Raw genomic sequence first — 27,911 nt, 5'->3', positions numbered from 1 at the left:
GAGCTGCTCTCCACCTCCTCCTCGCTCCCCCCCTCCTCCTCCTCCTCTCCTTGTCTCTACAGAGAAAAGGTGCCGCGCAGGTTCCGCTTCGGCTCGTCATTCAGCCGCCCCGTCCTCCTCGCCGAGGGCCGCCGACGCCGCTCCCCTCCCCCTCCTTCCCTTCCCCCCTCCCTCCCCTTCCTTCCGTCGGTCCGTCAGTTGGGGTTGCGCGCGCGCGCCAGGGGCGCGGGCCCAAGCCTCGTCCCCCTCGCGCTCCCCTCACGGGCGTCTCGGAGCCGGACGGGTCCCGGCCTCCCTCCTCATTCCCCGGCCGGCGTGAGCGAGCCCGGGGAGCGGCCTCTATACCTCCGCGCGCGCGCGCTCACAGACACACACACATTACCCGGCCGCCACCTCCGAAGCCATGGCGGCGAGCGCCAAGCGGAAGCAGGAGGAGAAGCACCTGAAGCTGCTGAGGGAGATGAGCAGCCTCCCGCCCAACCGCAAGTGCTTCGACTGCGACCAGCGCGGCCCCACCTACACCGACATGACGGTGGGCAGCTTCGTGTGTACCTCCTGCTCCGGCATCCTGTGAGTTGAGGAGAGGAGAGTTGAGGAGACGTAGAGAAAAAAGAGACACTGAGAGAAAAAGAAAGGAAGGAGGAGGAGGAGGAGGAAGGGTTGACCTCCTCCCAGGCGGGAGGAAACAATCGAGAGCTTTAAAAAGGCGATGGGAGGGAGGGGGTGGTGGAGCTGAGGAGAAATAGGGGGGCTGGGAGGGGGGGTTGGTGAAGACTCCCCCCCCCGCCCCGCTCCTGATCCCATATGGGAATTGGCAGCGGTCTCGGGGAGGGGGGTGGGTGGATGGGGAGAGGCTGAAGCGTAAACGAGACTGCGGGCAGTTTGCGGTGGGGGGGTTCTTCCCCCCCTCCTCTCATTTCCCCCATAATTGCTGGGCCAGATCCTTTGAGAGGAATGGGGCGCGTGGTGTTGGGCAGAGAGCGGGGTTGGGGTGGGGGTTGCTCGTGTGTCTTCCAGGCGAGTGACAGGGGCACACGGTGTGCAAGAGGGCTGCGCATTGGTACGGGTGAGAATTGGGAGACCAGGCTGAAGAGATCCCCGGAAAGAAAAGAAGGAAGCTGATGTGGTGTGGAGGATAGATGGTGTGGGGCTTGCTGAATCTTCCAGCCTCCCTTAAGTGTAGAATGGGTGGGTTTTATTTCCCCAAAGTGGGAGGAATACCGGTAATGAAAAATTGAGGGTCTTAACTTGCACATTCTCTCTGTATATAAAGTGGGCTATGCCTTTAGGAGGAGGGATGCAAACTTTGTCTGCTAGTTTGATCAAGTTCCCTTAGTGCATATGAAAGGCTAGAGGTGGACAGGTGCCAATTATGATATTAATCCAGGAAGTATGTAAAAAGGGTGGGGAAAGCTTGACAAATACTCTGCAGATGCATTTTTATTTTTTGGTACTCGTGTAATTAAGATGGCAAATACACTTTTGCCTGAGTGTTCCCTTCATGGGTTTGAGTTTATTGAGCACATTAAAAGTTTGCCTTGAGGGTTTACAACAGGAAACAGATTAATGGCTACTGGTTAACCTCTGGATTTGAGTTCACCATGCTAGTTGTTTGGTTAGCATAATTTGGTCTTTTTTCGTAACCCAGTTAATATCAAACTTGCTGTGCAAATGGTTTGCAAACTGTGCAAATTGTCCCTCATCATTTTGAAGCAGTTGCAGTTTTCTCCAGCATGTTATCCTTTTTACCTTGCAAGATTTGTTTTGCTCAACCACATGGTGTTGCACATGACAGTTTGAGCTTGATTTGCTGTGACAGTTACTAAAATGAAGGTATGGCACTTGTCAAATGGATCGGAACTGTTGACTCCTGCTTCTGGATTGGAGCTCATAGGTGGAATATGTGCTTTGTATGGAAGGTTCCAAACTGACAATTGGATATCCAATTTAAAGCGAATAGTAAAGAAAGTCACTGGAAGGCCTTGTGCTAAATAACTTGTAGATCCAAAGTTATAGTGCTGCCTGTGTGACCATGTTTAAGGAATCCATCAATTGCCATCCATAATTAGACACGTGCATGTAAAAAGTTCTCCATAAAAATTATATGTAAAAAGTCTTGCTGTCAGCACCATGTACTTATATTATGTACTCACAAGTTTACTCTTAATTGCTTTTTACCAGTTCACCATTACAAGTACACATGAAAGTAACTTTAGCCATATCACTATTTCTGTTGAGTCACTAATCCTTCCTGCAGTAATCCTTATACAGAGGTGTAGCTTAGATGTATTGCTGAAGTTTCCTATTTAGTATCTGCAGGAAAAATTGGTTCTATCACTTCCAGACCTTTGGGTTCTATTTCATACATAGCAGTGGTACGGTTGCTGCTGAACTTTTGCAGTTGAAATTAGTACAACCATTCTCAAACTGAGACAGGACCGTGTGCGATATGACAAGGGATGATGCGAGTTCAACAGTGTCTGGACCGTAAATTTGCCACACCCATTTTAAGGAACAGGTTTGATTTTAAGAAGTCTGAAGAGACAAATATGGAGGGAGGTGGAGCAAATAAACTTCAGCCTGTTTGCTTGTTTATTAGACTATATTGCTTAGAGATTTTTGAAATAGTAAGCAGTTTAAGGAGTAAAAAATCTGTTAAATTAATAAAACTTCAATGCTAACAATATGATACTTAAATAAATTTCAGATACTTTGATGTTGTTAGTATTAATTATTTATGTGCCACCCATCTGACTGGGTTACCCCAGCCACTCTGGGTGACTTCCAACAAATTAGAACACAGTAAGACATCAAACACTTAAAAATCAAAAGAATATATGAAACCTCAGGTTATCTAACACTTTTAGCTTTCCAGATCTTAAGTAGGTAAATAGTAGGGAGAAATATTCACAGATTCAAGACAACCAGGTTAATATGTATCTTTACAAAGTACTTTAAACCATCCAGTTCCTTAGTCCCTTCAAAAGATTTATGTCCTTAAGAGCTAGGATGGTTTCTTTGACCAATTGTAGCTTCAAGGTATAGTAGAACTTTATTTTCTTCTTAAAAAGTTTCTAGAATGACTTCCTTCAATTTTCTTGTTTTATAGACGAGGTTTAAATCCACCTCACAGAGTGAAGTCCATTTCCATGACCACATTCACACAGCAAGAAATAGAATTTCTGCAGAAACATGGGAATGAAGTAAGTATTACAGACTTGTTTTTAAGGGAATAAATAATCCTCAAATGAATGTGATTTATCATTGTACAAGAAGATAGAAGCCTCTAATTCAGGGCTGGTTAACTCTTGGACTAATGAAGTCCCCAAGCAAGTTTTTCTGCCCTATAAACCACACTGATTTTGGTGTTGGTAAAAATGGAGTGTTAAGTAGACACGGTGCAGGATGGTCATAGATTTATAACCCACCCTGCCCAGCACCCTGATGGGTATTAGAAATGGCAAATTGTCATGAGATTTATCACTTGATCAGTGGGGAGGATGCAATGACCGTCATCCTGAGCTGATTGTGGACCAACTGGGGGCTGTGTGTGAGGGTGTATCTTGTGTGTGAGGGAGAGTGGCTAAACCCACCCACTAGCATGTGCACCCTAGAGAGACAGCCAAGGATGAATACAGCCCCTGAGGCAGAAAAGGTTAGCCACTCCCATGCTGAAAATGAGAATTGAAATTTTCTTTGCTGTATGTAGCAAAAAAATAGTATTTGAGAACTATGAAACTTCAGACCCCTCCAAAATGGTTTCTGCAGCAGGAATGATGTCTCATAGCCTTGTGCCAATTGTGTTTGTTACTCTTTTTCCTTTTTCTTCTACAAAACTGTTTATTGTTCAAAATACTGCAGTGGTACATTTTTCAGTGTGGGTAGAGCTGCCTGTTAAAGATGAGTGGTCTTTCCTCAAACCTCTTAATTCCCATCCATTTTACACAGTGCAACAGTAACTTGCCATATGTTAATTATAGGGAGAAAGGAAGAAGTTGCTGCATGTGGGATCTTTGAAATTACCAGAAAATGTAATGGTTTTGTAATATAAAAATGGAAAATCCTGGAGGAAAGAAGAACCTAAGTAGAGCCTGCTGAATCAGGCCAGTAGCCTGTCTAGTCCAGCATCCTGCTCACACTGGCCAAGCAGGTGCCTTTGGGAAGCCGGGAAGCACCTGCCCACCTGCAATTCCCAACAACTTGTAGAACAAGCAGCTGTTCTACAAGTTGTCCTCCATGAACTTATCTTAATAGTCTGTTAAAGCCATCCAAGTTGGTGGCCATCACTGCTTTCTGTTGGAACCAGTTCCATTGTTTAAGTATGAAGAAATACTTTCATTTATCTGTCCTGAATCATCCAGGGTTTAGCTTCAGTGGATGTCCACGAGTAGTGGTGTTATGAACAGGGCTTGAAATTAGCAGGGTGCCAGGCACATTTTGCACCTAATGAGTCTCCATTTGCGAGCACCTCCAGAATTCTGGGTGCCATTTTTTTGTGCCTGGCTGACATTCAAGGATTACTGAGTTGTATGTGATTTGAAGCTTCGAAGTCTATGTTAAGGACAGACAATATGTTAAGGAGTTTAACAATAAAGAGTATGGTACCAATATTTTTATTGTAAACACAAAAATAAACAGGCATTAACAATTTCTGCTAAAAATGTGATATTAACAATGTGTCACTTGTGTGAATTGCGTATTAATTCATGCTTATCAAAATAATAAATAAAAAGTGTTGCTTCCACAACCCAGGTCCCAGGAGCCATTTGGCTCCTAGCTTTTCTATTCCAGTTTCTAACACTGGTTATGAGAGGAAAAAAACTCTTCTCTATCCATGCTAAAGCTGCTTCAGCAAGCCTCGTTCTTCTGTATGTTCGGCTATTTTATCTTTAACAATACTTTCCACCAGTTTTCCTAGGGCAGACATAGCTAGCCAGCTTGTAATTTCCAGGATCTCCTCTAAATCCCATTTTAAAAATTGGTGTTACATTGGCTACTTTCCAGTCCTCTGGTATGGAGGCTGATTACAAGGGACAAGTTACATATTTTTGTTAAAGGTTCAGCAATTTCACATCTGAGTTCTTTGGGCGGATGCCATCTGGACCCAGCAATTTGTCAGCTTTTATTTTGTCTTTTAGGCCTAGAACTTCATCTCTTATCAGCCACTATCTGCCTCAGTTCCTCAGACTCCCTTCCTGCAAAAGTTAGTTCAGGCATGTCTTCTGTTGTGAAGGTAGATAGTTATCAGATTACAGGCATTGGTTCTGGAATCTTCTAGAAATAATCTCTTAACAGCATTGTAAAAAATCTAAATAAATTTGGCATAAATTATGGGAATACTATGTTTTGAGACATGACACTGAACACATGACATCTCATGAAATGAGTACTTCATTTAGGCATTAGCAGGGTATCCCAACTACTTTATGAATGCCATAAAGACACCATAAATAATAAAATTGTAGGTCTTTATAGTTAAAATAATAGTGGGTGATAGCTAATAACATGGATGGAGCCTGGCCCATGACTCTGTCTTACATTATTCAGCCAGGTCATCTGCTTGCTGAGGAATATAGTTAACTTACATTGGCAATAAACTTTTCCATTCTTAGGCAATCAGTTAAAAGTTATTTTTAGAAAGGGGTTTATAGCACTTAGTTTTTCTGGTAGCGCATAGTGAAACATAATTCTGCTTGATTAGAAGATAAAAGAATATCACTTGTGCCAATCCATACTTTTCTTGTCTAAACAGGCAAACGTAGTTGGTGTTTGACCTGCAAAATGGGTTTAAGAACCTGGTTTTGATTCTGTTTTGCTACATAACAGGATTGGAGTTATTAATTTCCTCATGCAGTGGGACGAAGCACATAAATCCAAAGCTCCTTAGGCCTTGTTCTTTTAACGCTAAACCTTTTGCAACATTAGGGCAATAGAATTTTCATAGTCTATCCCATGTGTAAGGTGGCATGGTCTTCATTGGGAGTGTTGCCCTCTGCAGTGCACTAAACTTAATGTTTCAAGGCTTTGATCCTTTGGTGTAGTAATCTCCCTCAAACTTATGTTATATCTAGGATGACCAGGACTATGTGTGCCAACCTTTTCTGCAATACAAATTCTTACAAATATTGATGCCCCTATGATGCATGTGTAAGCTAGTTGTGACGCTATACAAATTTATCATAGGTGTCCTTTTTTCTATTAGTTATTGTCTCCCAGAGCAGCTCACATCAGTTAAAAAGAGAGAAGGGCACTTATTAAGCCACAAAAAGAAAGTGGAGGAAAAAGGTAGGGGTGGGAGATCAGTTCTGTAAACCCATAACAAAGTGGTGAGAAATAAATGGGCATTTATATCCTCTTGGGACCAGGCTAATCAGTATATTTTTCTTGTTTCTCTATATTTTTCTTGTTTATCGGAAATGTAATATGAGCAGTTGTGGTCATAAGTTACCGTTGAAAGATGCAGAAACTATTAAAGGGTCTCTGTAAACAGTTGTGGTATTTAGAGCAATTCCTTACACAAATAATTGACAAGTACAACCTTCTTACAGTTTGATAAATTTATTTTTGTCTACTTAATATTTTTTTATTGTGTGATACACAAAAGTTGTTCCCATTACAGTATTTGCAAAGGAATAAACAGCTGCAGATGAAGAGATACTGTGCCATAATGAATTACTATGCTCACAAAACAGGAGTGAGGCAGTTCCTGTAGAAATAGAATAGAATGTAATCAAGTAAAATGAAAGTGGTATAGAGGGAATATTTATATGTCTTATAAAGGCAGCCAAGCAAGTAATTCCTGACTGAAGTGCAATTATTATTTATGGAGTATCTAAAATTGTGTTGGACTAATGCTTTCAGCTCTTGCATTTCTAGGAAGCATATATTAGCCAATAGATCAGTGACTAAGACAAAGGAATTAGGGTATTTACTGAATACAAGTTACTGCTTGCTTACTCAGGAACACCGTTTCAAAATCCTTCCTGTGGCAAGTTTCACTTGTACTATAGTTCTGCTTTGTTGCTATGTCAAATTGTAAATCTAGTAATTGGCTGCTGCAAAATATACGTTATTCATTCATTGTATGGCATATTCTGAAATGTTCATTATCTTTATTACCAAACTGTTTTTATACAGAGTAGTCTACAGATGAATGAAATGTGACTTATTTGTAATTGTGTATCAGACCACCTATTTTTAACTAGAAGTTATCCAAATGATCTCTGTGCCATAAGGTGGAAAATACTGAGATACAGAGTTTTGACCAGTCTGCATAAGCAACAGTGTGCAGTTGCATCTTGAATGAAAGATAAACTGGGACTCCAGTCATTCCATACTTGCATCAACTGTGGAAAGTGTCTTTTCTAGGAAATAGCTGGAGTGCACATGAGGAAGCTTTCATAAATCAAAGGATGCTTTTCAGTACATTAACAACTTAGTTGCTTTAATTTAAATTGGTTCACTTTTTGCTAGGATTTGAGATATATACAGCTTGTAGCTCTCTACCTGTATTATCAATTCATTTGAAAAAACCTATTGAGAATTTTCTTAAGCTTAGTGTTAATATTTGGTTTCTGGAAAGAAAATTAAATTATTGTGCCTGCCTGCCTGCACTTAGGCAGCTAGCTGTTCCTGGCCAACTTCCTGGTTTATATTAGTCAGGGTGACCCATGGGAATCCTCATTTTCGTCATTGCTGTTAAATGCAGACTGGCAACAACAGTCTGCATGCAAAATCCCAGTTTCTTTGCATTTGCTAGGAGGGAAGTAACAGAGAAGAAATAGATGCCCTTATCCCTGAACACATTTATTCAGCTTTATGCAACAATAGTCCTATCCTCTCGCAATGAACTGAGCAACCACTTGACCTCCTGCTGTAATTTATGGGACGCGGGTGGCGCTGTGGTCTAAACCACAAAGCCTAGAGCTTGCCAATCAGAAGGTCAGCGGTTTGAATCCCCGCGGCAGGGTGAGCTCCCGTTGCTCGGTCCCAGCTCCTGCCCACCTAGCAGTTTGAAAGCACGTCAAAGTGCAAGTAGATAAATAGGTACCGCTCCGGCGGGGAGGTAAACGGCATTTCTGTGTGCTGCTCTGGTTCGCAAGAAGTGGCTTAGTCATGCTGGCCACATGACCCGGAAGTTGTCTGTGGACAAACACCGGCTTCCTCGGTCTATAGAGCGAGATGAGCGCGCAACCCCAAAGTCATCCACTACTGGAACTAACGGTCAGGGCAGGAGGTACCTTTACCTTTATCGCAATGAATGAGCAACCACTTGGCATCCTGCTGTAATATATACATTCTAAAAAAAACATTTTAAGTCCTGTGGATCTCCTTATGTGTTGCCATTATGCCAAAAGGCCTTTTGTGTCCCCAATTTTAAATTTATCCATTTAAAAAAGTTTTAGGGTTTTTTTTTAAAAAAAAACCAAAACATTTTTTCTTACAGACCACTCCCATGATGTGATTATGTGATGTCAAAAGGCTTTTATGTGCTCCCCTCAACACCAAATCTGCGTCCTTTTTAAAAAATGGCCATTAGCACCCTCTTCTAGAAAGCCATAACCAGTTTGAAAACTGTATGGTTTGTTTCGGAAACCTTTTTGTACCAAATTATATATATTGGACTAGAATGCATCTTTCAATTAATCATTTGTATTAATTTAGGCATTCAATGTCTTTTGAATTACAAATAAAAAATTTAGATGCATTTTTACAGAAATGTATGTAAAGGTTTGAAACAAAACCCCTCAATTAAAGATGTAATTTGTAAAGTGCAGATTTTTATTTGGGGGAAAACCTGTTGTATACTGTTTTAGGGGCCTTTGTTTGGGTTGAAATGCAGGATGAGAATAACTGAACTTCTGTGATATGTTTTGGTGATACTATATTAAACAATTACACTGTCATGAAACGGATGGAGATTTATGAAAAGCACTGATATGCACACCAGTAAATTCTTAAGCACAATGCTTATTCTGCTTCTTGATATAAATAGTTACTATTGTAGAGGAGCTAAATGGCCTTGCAGGTATGCATAGCAAGATCAGATTACTGTGTCTCAATGCACACCTATAAATGCTTTCTCCGAAAGTAACCTGGTTGAACACAGTGGGACTTAACTCCTAGGTAATGTATGTATGCACTGTTTATATGAATTAAATGATCAAGTTGAAATTGATTTAACCTAATACTGTATTGTGTTTCCTTCACAAGGTGTGTAAACAGATTTGGCTAGGATTATTTGATGATAGATCATCAGCAATTCCAGACTTCAGGGATCCTCAAAAGGTCAAGGAATTCTTACAAGAAAAATACGAAAAGAAAAGATGGTCAGTACACACCTAATTTTGCTAGTATTTTAAAACAACTTTTTTTGTTGCTAAAATTGGTGTTTCTTAATTTTGATAGTATAACTATCATTTAAGTATATACATGCTCTTATCTGTATTGTTATCTACTTTGTCTGGATGCTTTGCAGGAAGATAGCTTCCCACGATTCATTTCTAATTGCCAGATCTTGATCACTATCTTAGAGATTATTCCTCTCGGGCCCCTGGAACTACTTCCTTTCTCCATTATTATTATTATGATGTTTCATTGGGCTTGGGCTAGCATGAGGGTTGGCACTTCTCCCAAAGAATACAAAACAATTGTTCCTGACCACAAGGAGCAGTGTATTCTAAAACTATCCCTTAGGTAGTATTGAGGGTAAGACTGGACAAAGGAAAATTTGCCAGGAAGCAGTTCTTGTGGCATAGGGGCATGCGTTCTCTTTTCTAACTTTCTGGCAGGCTTACTGACAGTGCCTATGATTGACTAAGCCAGTCTGTAGGTACTGGACAGAAGCCGGAGGAAGGTTAAGACTGCAAATTCAAATCCCAGTGGTGGGACTTTTTGGAGGAGAGGCGACATAGCTCAGTGGTAGAGCATCTGATTTGCACGCAGAAGGCCCCAGGTTCATTACCTACGACCTCCAGTTAAGGCAGGAAATGTCTCCATTCTGAAACAATGGAGAGCCTCTGCCAGCCAGGATAAACCTAGCTAGCTGAACTAGTGGTCTTCTGTAGCATGAGACTGCTTCCTTTCCCCACTACTTATGTGACAAAATAATTTATTACATACATATTGCTTCCATAAAGGTGGAAAACATGACAAAAGCATACTCTTTGGTAGGTGTACCTGAAGTTAAAGAGATGTACATATGCAGTTTGTTGAATACTGCATATTCAACAAACACTGGATTTTCCTCGATGAAATGGACACTGATGTGGGAAACAGTCTTGTATGAGCAGACCTTGGGGATACTTCAGTTTGGGATTAAAAATGTCAGTAGCATTAATTGAGAATTTAGTTTGTTTAGTGTACCATTCAATGAATTCCTTAAAGTTTAGTATGCTGCCAAAATACTGTAAATTTTATAACACATTCCCAAATGTGCCACGTGTTTGATTTGCTCTTCTTGAGGTTAGTGCAACTTGGAAGCAGTTGACATAAACATTAAGAGCTGTACAGTTACAGAAATTGTACTTGAAACTGTTAGATGATATTGCCCACTGCCTCCATTCATTAATTACCTTATACTCTTAAGACCAGGACTGGCAAGTTATCAGAGTATTTGAGAGGGATTCTAGGGCAGACAACTGCTGGTAGTAGCTTAACTGGAATTGAATTGAAATAGTCTTGCGAAATAACTGTTCTACTCTGGGGTCTCTTGTCATAAGACTGCCATGGGGAGATTTGTTGAAACTGTTTTTGCATGGCGGCTGTTCTGTGTTGTAAGCTGCTATAGTGCAGTGGTTCCCAACATCACCACCCCCTGGGCCACTTGAAAATTGCCGAGGTTCTTGACAGACCACTTAATGATTTTTCTGCCCAATTTAACAGTTGTAATGTACTGTGTTAGATGCTATATGATATTTAATTTTATTTTTATTGCTGCTTTTGTTTCTTACAGTATTTTATTACAGTTTGAATTCCATAGAATTCCAATTTTAATACAATATAAGAAATAAAAGCCATAATATGCAATTAGAAATCAATATACGTATTTAAAGGAATGACTTTGCCACCTCCCATCTTCAGCCACAAATCCACAGACACACCAAGACCACCTGAATGAAGCTCATTCAGTGGTCTGTGGACCACAGTTTGTGAACCCCTGCTATAGTGCTTGAAAAAGTAACTTTGGGTTCTCTTTCTGCTAACAAGATATATTGGGACTGTGTCTATTAAATTTGTAATATATATTTGTCTTAGGTATGTTCCACCAGAACAAGCAAAAGTTGTGGCATCTGTCCATGCATCTATATCTGGCTCCTCTGCTAGTAGTACAAGTAGTACTCCAGAAGTCAAGCCACTTAAATCTCTTCTGGGAGAGTCTGCACCGGCACTGCACTTAAATAAGAGCACACCTACACAAGTGAGTAGAGGGGCAAAAACTGTTCTTTCACACCCTACAGTTCTCCTGATTTTCTGATTTTTCCTCCTACTCTCATTTCTTTTAGCCATGCTGAATCTCAGCCAGCCTTATTGCTTGCTCAGCACTCGTATCTCTTCTCTCAGATATTTGGATCATATAACTGCTATTCTGGCTGGCTGCATTAGCTGCTTGTATATTCCCAGGCCTAATTGAATATGCTCATTTAAACTTGCAAAGCCTTACATGGCTCAGGACTCCAATATTTAACAGAATGCCTCTCCTGCTATGAACCCAACCATACTCTTAAGTCAATATTTGAGGCCCTACAGTTACCCCCTCTGAGAGAGGTTCAGAGCATGATGACAAAGGGCCTTTATAGCAGTGGACCTTTGTGGAATGCTCTCTCCAGCTAAGCATTCCTGGCACCAACTTCGTTATTCTTTCAGTGCCAGGTCAAAACCTTCCTCTACTCGCAGAGAGTTGGAGGGATGGAATGGTTGCACAGATCCCTTAGTGCATTATCAGATAGAATAACTTGATCTGGGTGAAAAGTAAAGTGGTGTGTCCTTCTACATCAGGAATAAAACCTTGGATTAATCTCTCTTCATGTTTGTTTAGCCAACTTTAACTTGTTGTTTACAGTCTCCTGTTGTAAATCGATCTCAAGGACAGTCACAAGAAAAGAAACAGTTTGATCTTCTCTCTGACCTTGGTTCAGACATATTTGCTGCTCCTGCTCCTCATTCCACAGCCACAGCGAATTTTGCTAATTTTGCACATTTCAACAGTCATACAGGTAATAGTCTTTTCCATTCCTGGATTTGTTACTGATAACTGATATTGAAATTCAGTCCCTACAAATGCACATAGTATAGTTTTGTTTGTTTGTTTTAAAAAACTCTTTGCCCAATTTGCTTCAATAAGAATGGTTAAATTTTCCACTTAGCTGTTACACTGAAATTGCCACTTTCCCTTTACTGTTAAATGTAAGCAGGAAACTTAGTCTGAAAAAGTCGACTGATTGGCCTGTCTTAATTCTGAAATAACTGGCAAAATGGCAGTCCCTCACCATTATGAAAACCTTATTTATTGAAATTGTGCACTATTTATTGTTTTAAACACCTGGCCCTTCCAATCTATTATCTTAGGATCATAAATTGATAATTTAGTACTGGTAGTATAGCTTATATGGAATACCAAATCTACAATTAAATTGTTCATGGTGTTTTGCATACGTTCTCTCAATAGTCCTTACCACAACCTTGTAAGGTAGGTCATTGCAAAGGGAAGGTTGAAAGGATAACATACTGAGTAGCCTGATAATCAAGCACCTGACAGTTTGTATAATTGAATATATTATACCAGCTCTCAATTTATTCATTCACTTCTGTTTATGCAAATAGTTATGTATGGGAAATGAGTACCGTTGGTTGTGTTTTAAGCAAATGTATTGGTGTGGCATTCTGTGGTGAGTGGCCTTTACAGAACGGGTGGAGAGCTGCCAGACCTTGAGCCAGATCGGGCCTATATCGTATCTGGATCCTTTCTGCATGGCCCAACCCCATGCTTGTTTAATTCATATGTCCTGACTGCAGAGGGAGACAGGTGACCTGGAGAATTGCTCTGTCCCTCTTCCAGCAGCTTGCTCTGCTTCTGTGCTGTCAGTAGAGGAAGAGAAGCTTCTTCATCACTGGTCATCAAGGAAAGTGAGCAGTAAGCACAGAATGCATACTAACTGCTTGGGATTTCTAATCCCATGCTGATTCTTGGGAATTCCCTCTCAGGACTTCCCTCTTCCTCTTCCATTCTCTCTGTGTGTATGTGTGAGAAATTAAATGTATGGATCGTAGGTGAATTGGGTACAATTTTATAAGTGAATGCTTGTCTGACTGCTTGCATTTGGGTCTGGCCACTGCTTGCATGCATTTCCCAACACCCCTGAGGGATTTTGACTCAGAAGCAAGGAGGTTGGATGAAAGGAGCAGAGTAAGCTTTACTTTACTTATCAAACCTTTATTAGGCATTATGCAAATAAAACCATAAAAGAGAAAATAGCATATAAAAGCCTTAAAATATATATAGAAAGCCAGCAGTTGGCTACATACATATTTATATATATACATATAAAATCAGTGGTTTTCCTTGTTAACCTGCTCCTTGGAGGACTGCTACCAAAAACTCGGCTACCCCCGCCGTTACCCTTTGGTCAACGTCGGATAGGCAGAATCCCACACATTCACCTTGCTGGGGTTCCAGACCACCCAAAAGAGGGGACAGCACGCGTTGACGGAGCGTACTGTACAATGGGCAATGAAAGAGAATATGCTCTACAGTGTCCGGGACATTCATAGAACATCTGCAGAATCTCTTGTTTCTGGGAATGTTTTGATATCTTCCCCTGACAAATGCTGAGGGAAAAACATTCAAACGGGCCAGCATAAAAGCCCTACGTTGGGCTGGGATTATTAATTTAGTGATATAATTGGCTGAGCAGAGTAAGCAATGAACTGAGAGAAGAACCAGGACGGAAGGATAGGTGGAGATTATGCATGAGGAGAGAACAATGTGCTTTGTAGCAGAAGGAGAGAGGAGTGCATATCAGGCTCACGAAAAGTCAGGGCAGTTAAAAGGAGTAACAAATAATGCAGGAACCAAAGGAAAATAAAGTTGGACACTTTCTACTGAAGAAAGAAGCAATGGTGCATGATTGATGGAAGGGAAGAGGCAAGAAAAGCTTTGAGGGCTGGAAACTAAAATTGAGAGTGCCAAGGGTGATAAAAGTTTTCCAAGTCCAGGCCCTGATGGGAATTCTGTGAACTCTGTTTTCTATTGTTACTGAACCTCTGTGATCTGGCAGTCTAAAGGAACAACAGAAAGAGGTGCTGAATTTCAGAGTGGTTTCAACTCACTAGTTAACTCTTTGATTGCATGCTTCTGGAAGTGATTATAGGAACAATATATTCAAACTTGGATTAACCTTGTTGCATCTATGGACAACTTTGTAATGTGTGCACTTTGTTACTTGCCTTACATTTTCAATATTGTAAAGTGATGGAAATACTAAAAATCCTAATTTCTTTTGGCCCAATATTTGACAGTGTTGTTTCCCTTCCTTTTGGCTTTTTCTCTTAAAATTTATATTGGCTGTCTTGTCTTCTTTTATGGCTCAGTAACTTCTCAAAGGCCAGGACCCAGAGAGCTACCTTAGGTGAGCTCAAGGGGATTGTGTATACCCAGTGGGGTTACTGACTTTCCATGGCATATTGCACAATGCTTATGAAACTCCTTCACAGTTTCAAGAGCTATTTTTTTGTGGCATGGATATTTTCTGTTCAAGAAACACCAAAAGCCTTGGGTGCACAGAACTTGCAGCCTGCTTTGTACGTCAGCCAAAATGTTGTAAGATCACCATGATACGAGATGAAGCTGTCCTAAATGGATGCCATAGTAGCAGTGAACAAAGATCCAACTGGCCCATTGCTCTATCCAACAGAGACCAGGAGTATTGCAATATGATGACATCCTAAAAGAACTCCAAATTGTGTGAGGTGGAATTTGATAGCTGTTTTTCTGTTTTTTAAAAAAGTGCAACTTATTTATTATCAATTACAAAAAATGTGTGTTTGGAGGTATTGTGATCAGCAGAAGTGATCTTTTCTGTGTTGCGGACCAGCATGAGAGACAAACATCAGTTCTATGTATCTTGCACAGATCCCATGGAAATAACTATATTCCCATTTGGAGGTTATGTTTTCAAAATTATTTGTCCCATACTTCATAAGTGACAATTTATGTCAGTGGCATGTTTGAGGTGCAGCTTTGCTACCCTCAAAGCCTGCCATAATCTGATTCAGTTTATGACCTATTTTTTGTTTTCATACCATTAACATGTTTTGTTCATTTGCAATTTACAGCGCAGAACTCTGCAAATGCAGGTTTTGCAAACTTTGATGCATTTGGACAGTCTAGTGGTTCGAGTAATTTTGGTGGTTTCCCCACAGCAAGTCAGTCTGCTTTTCAGCACCAAAATACAGGTAGAAATGCTCTAACATTGTTAGCTTTCTTAATGTAAACTAATCTGGACACAATTTAGAATATCTTAACTCTTTTCTTCATCTAGTTGTCTTAACACACACACTTTGAAGCTCTGGGGAAACCTGTAATGAATGCTGCCTTTTGTTTGGTGTGGATTGTGCTTTTTTCTCGCATGAAGTTTTTGCCCTGTAGCTTCTTAATTATCCCTACACATGAAATATTTGTGTCGTGTTTGTTGGCACTGTAGAATATTGGCTAAATTAAAGAATACTGCTTTCCATATTCCAAGTTGGTGATAAATACACTGCAACTAGAGAAGAAACTTAAATTAATGTAACATTACTCGATCACGAAAAAAAAAATCTCATGTGTAAGGGCTACTGCTTTGCTTTTTCTTTAATTTCGGTCATGTTGTATAATGTTTGCTTGTCTTGATCTATGGCTGACTTATTTTCTTTTTTCTTTTCCTTTTTTAAGTGTGTTGTCTTAAGATTTTCTTTTAAAATTTTGTTTTTCCCTTTTGTTAACTTTAACCCCTCACACAATTTCTGGCTGTCCAGCGTTCAGAACGCTTTCATCTAGCTGCAGTTTTGGTGAATTTACTACTTCCGCTTTCCCTCTCCAGGCTGTGCGCAGTAAGTTCCACCAAGGTGGGAAACTCAGCTCACTTCATTTACAATTCCTTTCTTTCTTTTTTTCATTTTCATGTCAAGCTTTTCTTATTTGCCACTGAATTAAAAGATGTTAGCTTGTAGTTTACTAGAGCAGCACTTGATTGAGACCTCCTAATATAAACAGTTGGAGTCAAAGTTAAAATGGTTTTCTTTTTCCTGCAAATTGAAAATGTCACTGAATTATCAGTATATATGAGAATCTAATAACTTTAGGATAGCTATATAAAACCTGGTCAGTATCTCATAAATCAAGTTTTGAGGTATTAAGGATGGAAATTTTAATGACAAATTTTGTAGAACCCACACAAACTGATCTCTCAAATGTTGTCATGAGTCAGGTCACCCAGTGGCAGTCTCTTGTGAGGAAAGAGGCTGTATATGCTGTTACCTTCAACAGTGGAATCAGATATTCGTCAGTAGTTAAGGACCACTTGGTGGCAGCCTTTGAGTGGAATCTCTTTCAGTTTAAATTTGAAAACATTAAATGCATGGTTGTCACAGGTACTGATGTGGATTTTATTTTATTTTTAAAATGTGGTGTTCACTCCTTCTACGCCTTTCAGCTATCTTTGTTTGACAAAGATAGCAATAGGATGTGGGGTGCCCACAACAGTAGTCCCTGGGAAGAAAGAAATTAAGCTCACAGTAAAGCCTCAGGATCCTTTGTGTTTACTTCTTAACTTGATATTTCTGCTTCCCTGTCAGAAATAATCAAAGTATGATTAGTCAAAGGAATTCTTACTTAACTAAATTTGCAGCAGGAGATACAATATTAAAATACTTGCTGCTTTTGTGAATCGTTGAGGTTAGCCTTGTTGCGACACCTACTCTTGCAGCACTCTGCTATAGCACTGGTAAGCTAGGGCTTTTAGATTTTGGAAATAAAAACCGGCTATTTTAACCAAGTGAAGGCCTGGCCATAGGAGAAGCTTCTTGAAATTTGTGACCCTTTAAACATGTCCGCACATGGCCACCAATAGTATTTGAAGAGACATTCATTGAGCTTGAAAGTATCCATCATGTTTAACTTATTTTGTTACAGGTGGGAGCGCTGGATCAGTGAATGCTAACTTTGCACACTTTGATAACTTCCCCAAATCCTCCAGTGCTGATTTTGGAGCCTTCAGTGCTTCTCAGAGCAACACAACTGCAGCCAGTAAAGCTGCAGTGAATAAACCGAACCTCCAGTCAGCAGATAGATATGCAGCTCTTGCTAATTTAGATAATATCTTCAGCACAGGGCAAGGTACTAATTCTTATTCTTTGACCTGTTCTCTTACACTATTTATCTTGGCAGTAGTGGTGTTCTGTTATGTTCTAGTAGGCATTTATTTATGAAACGTTTATAGACTTCCTTTTGGCCCTCTTAAGGGCTCCCAAGGCAGTTTGCATAAAAAAAAACCCCCTAAACCCCCTAAAATCTTGATACAATAAAAATATGAGAACAGTAAAACCACTATTAAAACAAATGAAAAAGCAATAGACAGCAAAATAAAAAATAAAAATAAATAAAGGCTGATGAAATTAAAATGTTTTGATTGTTTACCTAAAATGTTTCTGATTGCTATACACCATATAAACTGATAGCCTATTGCTTGAAAATGTGATACACTGGCAGTCGTGCAAGCATTGTAGATCTGGAAAATGAAAATTAGTGCAGTAATAGTGGTCCCTACTCTATTCAGTTGTTTCCTCCATCCACACCAGGATCCAGAGCACCATTTATATTCTGTCAGTTATCTGGTGGTGTTATGTCACTGTGTATATAGGTGATTACGCATTTGATTTGACTGAGGACAAAGCTTCCAAGGAAATACATCTCTTTCAGTGTAGTTAATACCATCAGAGAACTCAAAATGTGGTCAAGTTGGTGATGCTAGAAATAGAGATCTTAGAACCTGAATATTTTTCCAACTTTTCTTCTACTTTCCCTGCTTATTTTTGTATCAATGTCACAATGTATTTTTGATCCACAATGCATAAAAAAACCCTCTGATGCAGTTATAAAAATGAACTTGTGGAGATTTATGTGTTGCAGTTATTATATCTCATATTTTCGAAAGGCAAAGTAGCCTTAAAGTTCACAAGGGACCATCCAGCCAGGTTCCCTTCAAGCTTAAAAAACCAGAGTAGAAATGTCCACTCACAACAGCTGCTGAATGGTCACCCATCATTCGGAAATTTGTGCACCAAAACTCCAATTTCCAGAAATAGATGACTAGCTGACTTCATGTGGTACAATGTTCCAGAGTTTCTGTCCATCTTTTCTTCCAAGCAGGTCAGGGTAGCATAGATGGATCTCTTGTTCCTGCTCCCTTGCCTCTCATTGCAGCCTTGTGAGCTGGGTTGTTTAAATTGTTTTATTGTAATTTTAACTTTGTAAGACACCCAGGTATCAATCAATCAATCAATCAATCAATCAATCAATCAATCAATTAAAGAAAGAGGGTTGTGAAATCAGATAGAGAACTTGATGGCTGAATGGGGATATGGCAGAATAGGTCTTCCTGGTTCTAATCTGACACTACAACTACTGCACCACACTGGCTCTTGGGTCTCTCATACCCTTAAAAATTCTATCGAGTTTCAAATAAAGTAGAAATATGCCTAAAGCTGAACATCTATAATAAAGGAGGTGTTTGGAATGCAGTACAGTATTTCAAAATAAGTTCAAAGTCCTCTGTGGGATACATTTCTCATTAACCTAGAGCTATGGGTCCACTAAGAATCAGAAATACTCTATTAGCCCAATATGATATATAAGCAAAAAAGAAAAGAAAAAAAAAGGCTTAGGGTTATAAATATATCTTAAAAATATAAAATTGCTGTATTCCTTTTATTATGCCTTCTGTTTTTTGTGTTTGTGGACCTTGTTGTACACTGCCCTGATATTTTGTATGAGGGGTGTGGTGTATAAATAAATAAATAAATAAAGTATAATAGTACAAGTTAACTGTTAGTATTTAATATCAGTTTTTCCCTGGCCAGCTCTGCAACCATTTGGTTTCTTTATTTCCTGCAGCGAAGCTAGGAAAAAGCCTCTTAACAATGAGGAAACTAGCAGAAGCCTCATCCTGATCTCATTGGGCTCTCAAACAGTGGATTGTGTCCAACTACGTTTTTCCTCAGAGTAGACCTATGGAAATCAATGGACCCATGTTGGGCATATTCATTAATTTCAACAGGTCTACTTTGAGTAGGACCAACATTGGATACACTTGCCCTGGGGTCCTTTGAAGGAATGTGCAGGATATAATCTTATAAAATAAAGCTCAGTAATTTCAGGAATGTACCCTCCAATTGAGGTTAAGGACTCAAAGGCTTGTGAATGTGCGTATCCTAAGCAAAAAAATTACAGCCTTTAACTGTACTCTAATTTTTAAGATTTTCATGATGTTAGAAGTTTAACACTACAGAGAATAACTTGTGTTGAACTGTTTGGGATGGAAGCTATGTAATTGATTATTGGGTATGTAGGTTTCATTTTCTTTGTTCAGTATCATATTAAAGTTGCAATATGCTAGACACAGATACAAAAAATGATGCACATTTATTAGGGCAAAATCCAGTGGTGTTTGTGTGTCAGCAGAAGAAACACCACTATGCAATGAGATTTCTAATTCCTCCCTGCAAGCCTCCCAAATTTGCTCTGGAGGGTTCAAGGATGCTCTGGAGCAGACGAAGGGAGCAGGGCAGAAAGAAAGGAAGGCCTGTTACATAATCAGAAACCTGCTTGTGTAATGCTGGAGTTTGCCACAATTTCTTTTCATATCTTTAGTCAATCATCTTTTTGTTTTCTAGATATTAAATATAAAAGGGTTCACTTTGAATGGCTGTTACCATGTGAAAAGCCATTCACATGCAGTGACTCTTCACTTGTCTCACACTACCACAGCGATTTTGGAGGTAGTGTTTGATCTGCTTACTTAGGTTCTACATATGAATAGCAGTTAAAGCAAGCATCCACATGGCATTCCTAACATGTATGCTGGTCTTGCATGAGCTGATTGTATTACATTGAACAGGTCAGCCTATGTCCATGTGTGACTTTCAGAAAGTGCTCCTGACTTGGGACTCTCTTTTAATGTTCATATTTCTGAAAATGAGGTGAATACAAGGTTTGGTCTGATACAATATGTTGAATAAAGTTTAATGCTGCCATGGAGAAGGTTTGCATTTGCTGGGAGCATGACTTTCTCTAATTTTAAAGAAAATGGAAAAGCCTGGTTGCAACTCTCTAATAGTAGGTTGCTCAACAAAAAAATGTCATCTCAGTTATTGCTAACTTAAGCTCTAAAGAAATCTACTCTGTGAATTTTTAATCTGGTCTCTTTCTTCCTAGGTGGTAGTGAGCCAGGAAGTGGCTTTGGTGCTGCCCATACAGTACCAGCAGGTCCCACTGTGTCAGCCCCAAGCCAGCCAAGTGCATCTTCAGACAAGTATGCAGCTCTAGCAGAATTAGACAGTGTGTTCAGCTCCACAGCAACCTCTAGTAATGCATATACTTCCACCAGTAATGTTAGCAGGTACTCTTTCTTGATAGAAGTTGTTGTAAACCAGTCATGTTTACAAATGGCAAAAAAATGAAATGGTAAAATTTTGAAGTGCAGACATTTTGTGAAGACCCATAGTTTAAAAATTGCAGTTGCATTAGGAGTTTCGGCTTCAGTGGGAGGATGAAGAGGTTGATTGGTTTACTCAGATGAAAGGTTTTAAACAAGCTATAAGTATCGCCAACTCAAAGTAGGAAGAATAAAAATGTAACAAATATTCTGGCAAAAGGGGAAAACGCTTTCAGTATTCTCAGTGCTTTAGGGCTGCATTCCTATAGACACTTACTTTGAATTAAGTCTTGTTGAGTTCAGTGAGGCTTACTTCCAAGATAAAATTAGGATTGCTTTAAATTGTTTTCAGGGATAAGCCATTTGTATGAATATTTTTATTGGTTATAATGGCATAATTGGTTCAAATCTTTTCATAGAGAGAGGTTTTTCAAAACTTGGTACTAGCCATGTCAAAAGAAATTAAATATATTATTATCGTAACAGTCTAGAAGTGCAAGTTTCTGCTTGAACCGTAATTAAGTTTATTTTGTTATACAGCTGTGACTACTTTTGGCTACTGGGGAAAACAAATTCTGATCTAGCACCAGTTAGCTTTTGACTTGTGGTTTAAGTTGAACGAAATGGAACCAACCCCCCCCCCCCCCCAAAATGTGATTTAACAGCCTCCTATGTTTTCACATGCAGTAATTAGCTGTAGGTGTCTTAACTGTTAAGTAACTGACTCTGATCTTGATGAATGTGAATTATTTCCAGTAATGCTTTTGGAACAGTACCAGTGGGTGCTAATACACAGACACAGCCTGCGTCATCAAGCGTTCCTGCTCACTTTGGAGGTATTGTAAAACATTACTAAGCCATATTGCTAACTTGTGTTTGAGAGATTCAGCTGCACAACCCCATTTTTCCTGTTCCAGTAGCTATGCTCTACATCTTGAAGGCAAATGTGCCTAGCCGTGCCAGGCTCCTCTTTAACCAGGAAATGATAAAAATATGTCTTAAACATAAGAGTTATCATGCTGTTTTCTTTTGATAGGCAATTTGAGGGATGTATAGTGTGTTAAAAATGTCCATTCTTAATTTTTCAGCAACACCATCCACAAATCCATTTGTGGCTGCCCCTGTAGCCGCAGTAGCACCTTCAACGAACCCATTCCAAACCAATAGCAGAGCAGCAACAGGTTAGAAAAAGAAAACATGCTATGCATTTGTTTGATAGCAATTAATGTTTACCTTCTGGTACTATAGAATTTTAACTTTGAGGCAGACTAACATGCTAAATATAGTTAAGCTCTTATGAAATCAAATGCAGGCGTCTCCCCACTTATGCGGGGGTTATGTTCCCGGGGACCACACATATACGTGAAATTGCATAGAGTGGGGAGCAGCATCTAAGAAGCCTGTAAACACTGTCTAAACCTCTGGAAACCCTTGAAAAACCTCCCTACAAACCTCCTTTCTCAAACTCAAACTTTCCACAGGCCTCATAGGTTGGTGCAAAGGCTCATGGGATTGCTAGCCATTTTCCTGATCTTTTTGCACAATTTTTGTAGTTTCCCTGCTCTTTTTCAGGATGTTTTTGCTCTTTTTACACCTTTTTGTGGTTGAAATCAATTTATTTAATTATTTCCCAGTGTCATGCATATACGCAGTCGCATGTAAGTCAAATTTGTGTAAGTGGGGAGACGTCTGTGCTTTTGTTGTAGCTTTATCAATCTGGGACAGACAATTAGGAGCAGGGAACATAGATAAGTCCAGATAAAAATCTTCCACTTCCTGCTTTTTAAAGTATAAATTGAATTGTTTATATATTTGTGTTTCAGACATTTGCATTGTGTTGCTACTTTTAGAACACTTAATCTTTGTAGTTCATTTAACATATATAATGTATGCAATAAAATTTACACATTTATCCTTGTGGCTTTTGGGCCCTTGTGCACATTAAAACTTGTATAGTTTCTTTATTAGAGGAATGAATTTGACAAGTGACTTGCACATAGTCTATGAAGTATTCTGAATTTTTAAACGGTGTTTAAATACTGGCTATTTTATCATGCAAAAATATTTCTGCGAGAAGTTGTTTATAAATCATTTGACACTGTCTGGTCTCTTTGTGACTTCCCATAAGGCCTCTCAGGAGCAATGCACTCTCATATATTTCCTCAGGCTCACTTTGGTAGGTGGCCACATTTTATATGAGCTTCACGTGGCTAACTGTCCATTTGCTTGTGATAGCTTATTGCCAGTTACTGGTTTCTCTGCATGTACGACTTTTTCAACCCTCCTTCCATATTCTGAAATGGAGTGGGCATGGATGGTGATGCACCTGAAATACATGATGACATTACTCGGTGTAAATGTTAATACATTTTACACCTCGCTCCTAAACACACATATTCAAAAGTACATGCCATTTATTTCATTGGGACTTGCTGTCAAGTAAGTGCGTTTAGGATTGTAAGCGGAAATTGTTATCTTACGTCCATGGTCACATTAGTAGGTGCTTAAAATGAGTGGAGTTTTGAAGCTTGTGTTCATAGTAGCTCAAGTGAAATGAGTCATAGCGCCAAACCATTTTGCCACAATGTGTTTGGCTTTGCTGTTTTAGCAAGCTTCACTATTAAGTATCCTCTCTGCTAATAGTAGCTTGTGTAAGTTCTGTCAGTGCACTATTTGTATCTTGTCTATTTTTCTAGTCATGTGTGGCCTCCTTATTCCACAATTCCCTTCCGTTAACTCTTATGCCATGTATTTCCTGGCTAGCCATAACTATTGATGGATGTGATGACATAAATCTGTGCCAGATCTCAACAACAAATTCCTTGGAAGCGTCATTCTAAATTTGTAAATAAAGCAAAAATAGTTCCTGGTTTAGTAAAATAATGTTCTAGAAATTCTTGTGAGACTTTTATATGTCTAGTAATATTAGGTATAAATTAATTACTAGACTGTTTCACATGCAGTGCGGCCACTGAAAAATATTTTTCTTTTCTTTACTGTGACCCGGGTTAAGAGTTTTCTTGAGTAGCACCTCCCTCAAAAATCAGCTTGAAAGGGCAGATAGATCAGTTGTCAAGAGTAAAAATTTCACTGAGGTAGCCAATGAAGCTGCTCTTGAATCTTGACAACTGCTGTGTATTGAACAGAATTTAATAGTGGTTTGCACCTCAGTGAACAGCAGCAGTGTTCTAATGCTTTCTGCTCATTCTTTCCTTGTTAAATTATTTCTGAAAGTGCTCTTGAATTACTGAGCTAAAGGGCTCCATTGCACTTTTGAAATTAGGTGCTTTTTCCTGCCCTTTTATCTTGAAATTAGCTGCCTGTTTTGTATTTTTGTCCCCTCTAAATAATTTCCGTCTATCTTGTATTCACTGAAAATCCTGATTGCCTGTTATATCTAGTTTCCATGTTCTGTTTTTTAAAAAAAACCATTTGGAAATATCTAGGCAGAGATACTGGCAAATGTTATGTTGTCAAAAGGAACAGGCCCAACGAATTTTTGGCCGTGTTCTTAGAAAATCCAGAAGCTTAATAGTTTTAAGGCTAGCCATGTGACTGGCTGCTTCATAAGGGATTCTGAGGATATGCGTGACTTCACAGAAAAATCATAGCTCAAAAATAATTGAATGCTTACATTTCCCTTACCAGCAGCAACATTTGGCACAGCATCCATGAGCATGCCTGCAGGATTTGGAACAACTGCCTCATACAGTCTTCCTACTAGCTTTAGTGGTAACTTCCAGCAGCCTGCATTCCCAGCCCAGGCAGCCTTTCCTCAGGCTGCTTTCACTCAGCAACCAAATGGTAAATGCTTGCATGTTACATTTTGTTTTAGCTGATGGGAGTATACAATAGTAGCTTAAGAATGTCTTGGAAGTTGAGACTGTTTATTTCAAGAGAATTTGCCTATACTATGTAACATCAATTGAATGTTACATTGCTGCTTCAGAATATCACTGGTGGTATAACGTTGGTGCAGGGAGGAGGGTGGGGAGAGTCACCTGAGCAGCGTATTTTATATTCTCATGTTCTTTGTCCTTAGACACAGAAACAATTGTTGTGAAATTTATTCTACTAGCATTAGCTGTTTTTATTGTGCAAATAATTTTTGTCAGCCTTCCTTTTCTTTTATAAGGAAAAGAGTGTTATAATTTCTAAATAAGTTGTGTTTGGCCCTAGCAAAACCAGGTTACACCTAAGTTGCTACTTAACAAACACAGAGAATGTATTCAAGATGATACTCTGAATCTTTTCACTTAAAGAATCTGGCAACTATACTACTGCATGATTAAATAGAAACTTAGTTTCTGCATAATTTTATACTGTGAAGTTTGAATGTGCCTTTATGTCAGAAAAACATGCATGTTTCATAGGCTTTGCTAGCTAGCATTTTTATATTTCAGACACACCTAGGATCCCAGCCTTAAAGGACTGGGCACAAGAGAAACTAAGATGGTTGTAGTAAGCCAGGCTTCCTCAACCTCGGCCCTCCAGATGTTTTTGGCGTACAACTCCCATGATCCCTAGCTAGCAGGACCAGTGGTCAGGGGTGCTAGGAATTGTAGTCTCAAAACATCTGGAGGGCCGAGGTTGAGGAAGCCTGTAGTAAACCCTTCTGAGTGCACAGAGAGCAGTTCAGGTTGTATTTTTAATTGACATGATTTTGTTGAAGAAACCTACAGTAGGGAAGCAAGTCAACTAAGACTAAGTGATAAAGTCCCATTGTTTAGATTGGGATCAGATATTTTATTGAGTTTAATTCCTGAGAGCAGAGTATGTGCACAGTGTGATACTTGGTTACCAGTCTAAATTTAACTTCTGATATTTTATTACAAAGGAGCCGGCTTTGCTGCATTTGGACAGGCAAAACCAGTAGTAACCCCATTTGGGCAAGTTACAGCTGTTGGAGTATCTAGTAATCCTTTTATGGTAAGTGAGCTCTGGTGATATGGGAGTCTAGATCAGGGGGTAACTTTTTCTGTCATTATTGACTTGGATTCATGAGACAGTTCAGTTGGGATGGAGCAGGGGGCCATGCTCTTGATGCTTGTAATTTTATATATTTGGAGTCATAGCTGATTCCAAAGGGATACAAAAAAGTAAAACTTTCACCTCCCCATCCTGTTTCACACACTCATCTGTGCACAGTTGCTCTATGCTGTTAGCTCTTTTCCTCTTGTGCCTTTGCTAAAAATGTATTATAGGCAGTTGGCCCATCTAGAGGAAATGGAAAAAGTAAGTTTTGTCCAGATGGTATGCTTGGCATGTGGCTTTTTGTGTGAGACTTCTCTTTTGTTTTCTTTAGGCAGGTGGACCAGCAGGGCAATTTCCAACAGGAGGCTCATCAACCAATCCTTTCTTATAGCCTTATAGACACTTTACCTAAAAGAACTCTTATGTGATCACACAACATCTCTGCGCCTCTTGCACTGTTGTCTTGTTTCACTGATCTTAGCTTTAAACACAAGAGAACTCTTTCAAAAAAAATAAAAAAGCCTGCATTGTGTATTAAAACCAAGAAACACCAGGTAATGTGCAAAACAGGGGCCATGGAAACATCTTTTTATCTGTGCGTTGGCAGGAGAATGTTAATGGTATCATGTATTTTAAAATTGGCTAATAAGTTATTGCAGATACCACATTCATTATGCTGCAGTACTGTACATATTTTTTCCTTAGGAATTAGTTATTTGTGCATATCAGTATTTGTAACTTTTAACACATTGTTATGTGAAAAACGTTACTGGGGGAAATAGATCAGTCACTTTAAGGTGCTGTCGTATCTCTTGGAATGAATGGCCTACATCATTTTAACCATTGCTGTTTGGAGTTATGAGTTCAAAATTGAAGGTTTTATTCATTTCTTGAAGTGTTTTTCCTTTCCTAAAGAGCTCTTCTATTTATACATGCCTAAATTCTCTATAATGTAGAGGGATACCTGTCTGCATAATAAAGCTGATCATGTTTTGCTACAGTTTGCAGGTGGAAAAAAATAAATATTAGAAAAAAAGTGTTTGTCTTTGTCGGCATTTGCACTAACCAATTTTGTTAAATCTTTAGGGATCCTTCCAGGATGCGTTTCCACAGCTGCTTATGGTAATGTTGAAAAATCTCCTGGTGATCAGCCAATAAAGCCTGTGCACAACATTATATAGGTTTACAGATGTCACAAGACCAGTCAGCCGCACGTGTCACTTCCTCTTTGATAGTTTGTGTGAAAGAGGGGGAAGAGAAGGTGACACAGTGAGCCCTGAGAGGAAGACAGATGGGGGGGGGGGGAGCCGCGGGAATCCAAAAGGTGTGTGTGTATAAAGAGACTGCCACCTTTCAGTGAGCAGTAGAGTGGAGAAGCCATCTACAAATCAGGTTGCATGAGGGGAAAACTGTGAGTCCCACTTCATTGCAATGAGCTGCAGGAGTAGGGTGGAGACTGCTGGAGTGAGGAGGGAAAGCTCTGTAATAACTACATATGTCAAGGAATGGGGAAGGGATTAGCAGGGAAAGGAATGAGCCCTGTTATCTTGAAGTATCTCACTTAAGATACTCATTGCCTTCAGTGAGCTGCCCACTTCTTTACTCTGGAGCTCATGAGACATTTTCTGTGGCTCATGGAAAATATCAAATAAAATATCAAACTGTCATTATTTTGAACACTATAGCTAATCTAATTTTAGATGGGCAGTACAGAACCTACTTAACTTCTTGCTCAGTTCTATTCATGAAGAATCCCACTCTGGTGGGGACACACATTGTTTGATTTATTGATCTAGGCTTGTATCCCATGCACTGCAAGCAAAACTCTGCTTGTGCAATAGGCCTTCCCTTCCCTTTCCTCCATGCCTCCCAAATCTACTCTGGAGAGTCCTCCAACCCAGAGCTGATTTTGAGGGCATGCAGAAAACTGCAGGGAAGAGGAAGGAAAAGTTCTATTCTGGAAGTGGACTACTCTGCATTAACAGAACCAGAGTGTTGGATGTTGCCCAAGGTTTCTGTTAAACTTATTTTGAGATCTCCATGACAGGATGCAAGAACTTAATAGGCCTTATTAGAGGCTAGATACCTGTTGCGATAGTTTGTGACTACTTGAATCATAGCAGCAGTTGGCTCAACATATCCTGTGTATTTTGTACAATACTCATTGAAGGTTAGAGGTTTTTACTTTAATATGTTGACTCTAAGCTTCTGTAATGGTAATAAACAAAAGTTCTGTATTTTACTACA

At 39.5% G+C, this 27,911-nt stretch overlaps 1 protein-coding gene across 24 annotated transcripts; it reads left to right on the top strand.

Annotated features, from left to right (window-relative positions):
* Nucleotides 1-24: 24 nt before the first annotated feature.
* Nucleotides 25-27,911, top strand: AGFG1 (ArfGAP with FG repeats 1). Of its 24 annotated transcripts, none has more exons than XM_028731132.2 (14): nt 29-570; nt 3,110-3,203; nt 9,214-9,329; nt 11,257-11,419; nt 12,062-12,215; nt 15,334-15,453; nt 16,015-16,104; nt 17,171-17,374; nt 20,471-20,567; nt 21,447-21,526; nt 21,779-21,871; nt 24,339-24,494; nt 25,528-25,619; nt 25,996-27,911. In XM_028731132.2, exons 1-14 carry the CDS (start codon nt 404-406, stop codon nt 26,053-26,055), a joined length of 1,686 nt encoding a protein of 561 aa, XP_028586965.2. In that variant the 5' UTR covers nt 29-403; the 3' UTR covers nt 26,056-27,911. The 24 variants fall into 24 exon arrangements, with proteins under 24 accessions (XP_077786039.1, XP_077786040.1, XP_077786038.1 ...); XM_028731129.2 differs by having other exon boundaries at nt 30-570; nt 20,471-20,654; nt 24,342-24,494; XM_028731139.2 differs by having other exon boundaries at nt 31-532; nt 20,471-20,654.

The sequence above is a fragment of the Podarcis muralis genome, chromosome 6 (genome assembly GCF_964188315.1).
Source record: "Podarcis muralis chromosome 6, rPodMur119.hap1.1, whole genome shotgun sequence".
Lineage (NCBI taxonomy): Eukaryota > Metazoa > Chordata > Lepidosauria > Squamata > Lacertidae > Podarcis > Podarcis muralis.
Note: the sequence above shows the minus strand (reverse complement) of the source record. Positions and strands in the feature narration are given on the sequence as shown.

What these genes read in the sequence shown, in the direction of transcription:
- AGFG1 (XM_028731128.2), top strand. Translation starts at nt 404, where the DNA reads ATGGCGGCGAGCGCCAAGCGGAAGCAGGAGGAGAAGCACCTGAAGCTG. An exon ending in ACCTCCTGCTCCGGCATCCT is followed by an intron (nt 571 to 3,109) that starts GTGAGTTGAGGA and finishes CTTGTTTTATAG; the next exon opens with ACGAGGTTTAAATCCACCTC. An exon ending in TTTTCAGCACCAAAATACAG is followed by an intron (nt 15,454 to 16,014) that starts GTAGAAATGCTC and finishes CTGGCTGTCCAG; the next exon opens with CGTTCAGAACGCTTTCATCT.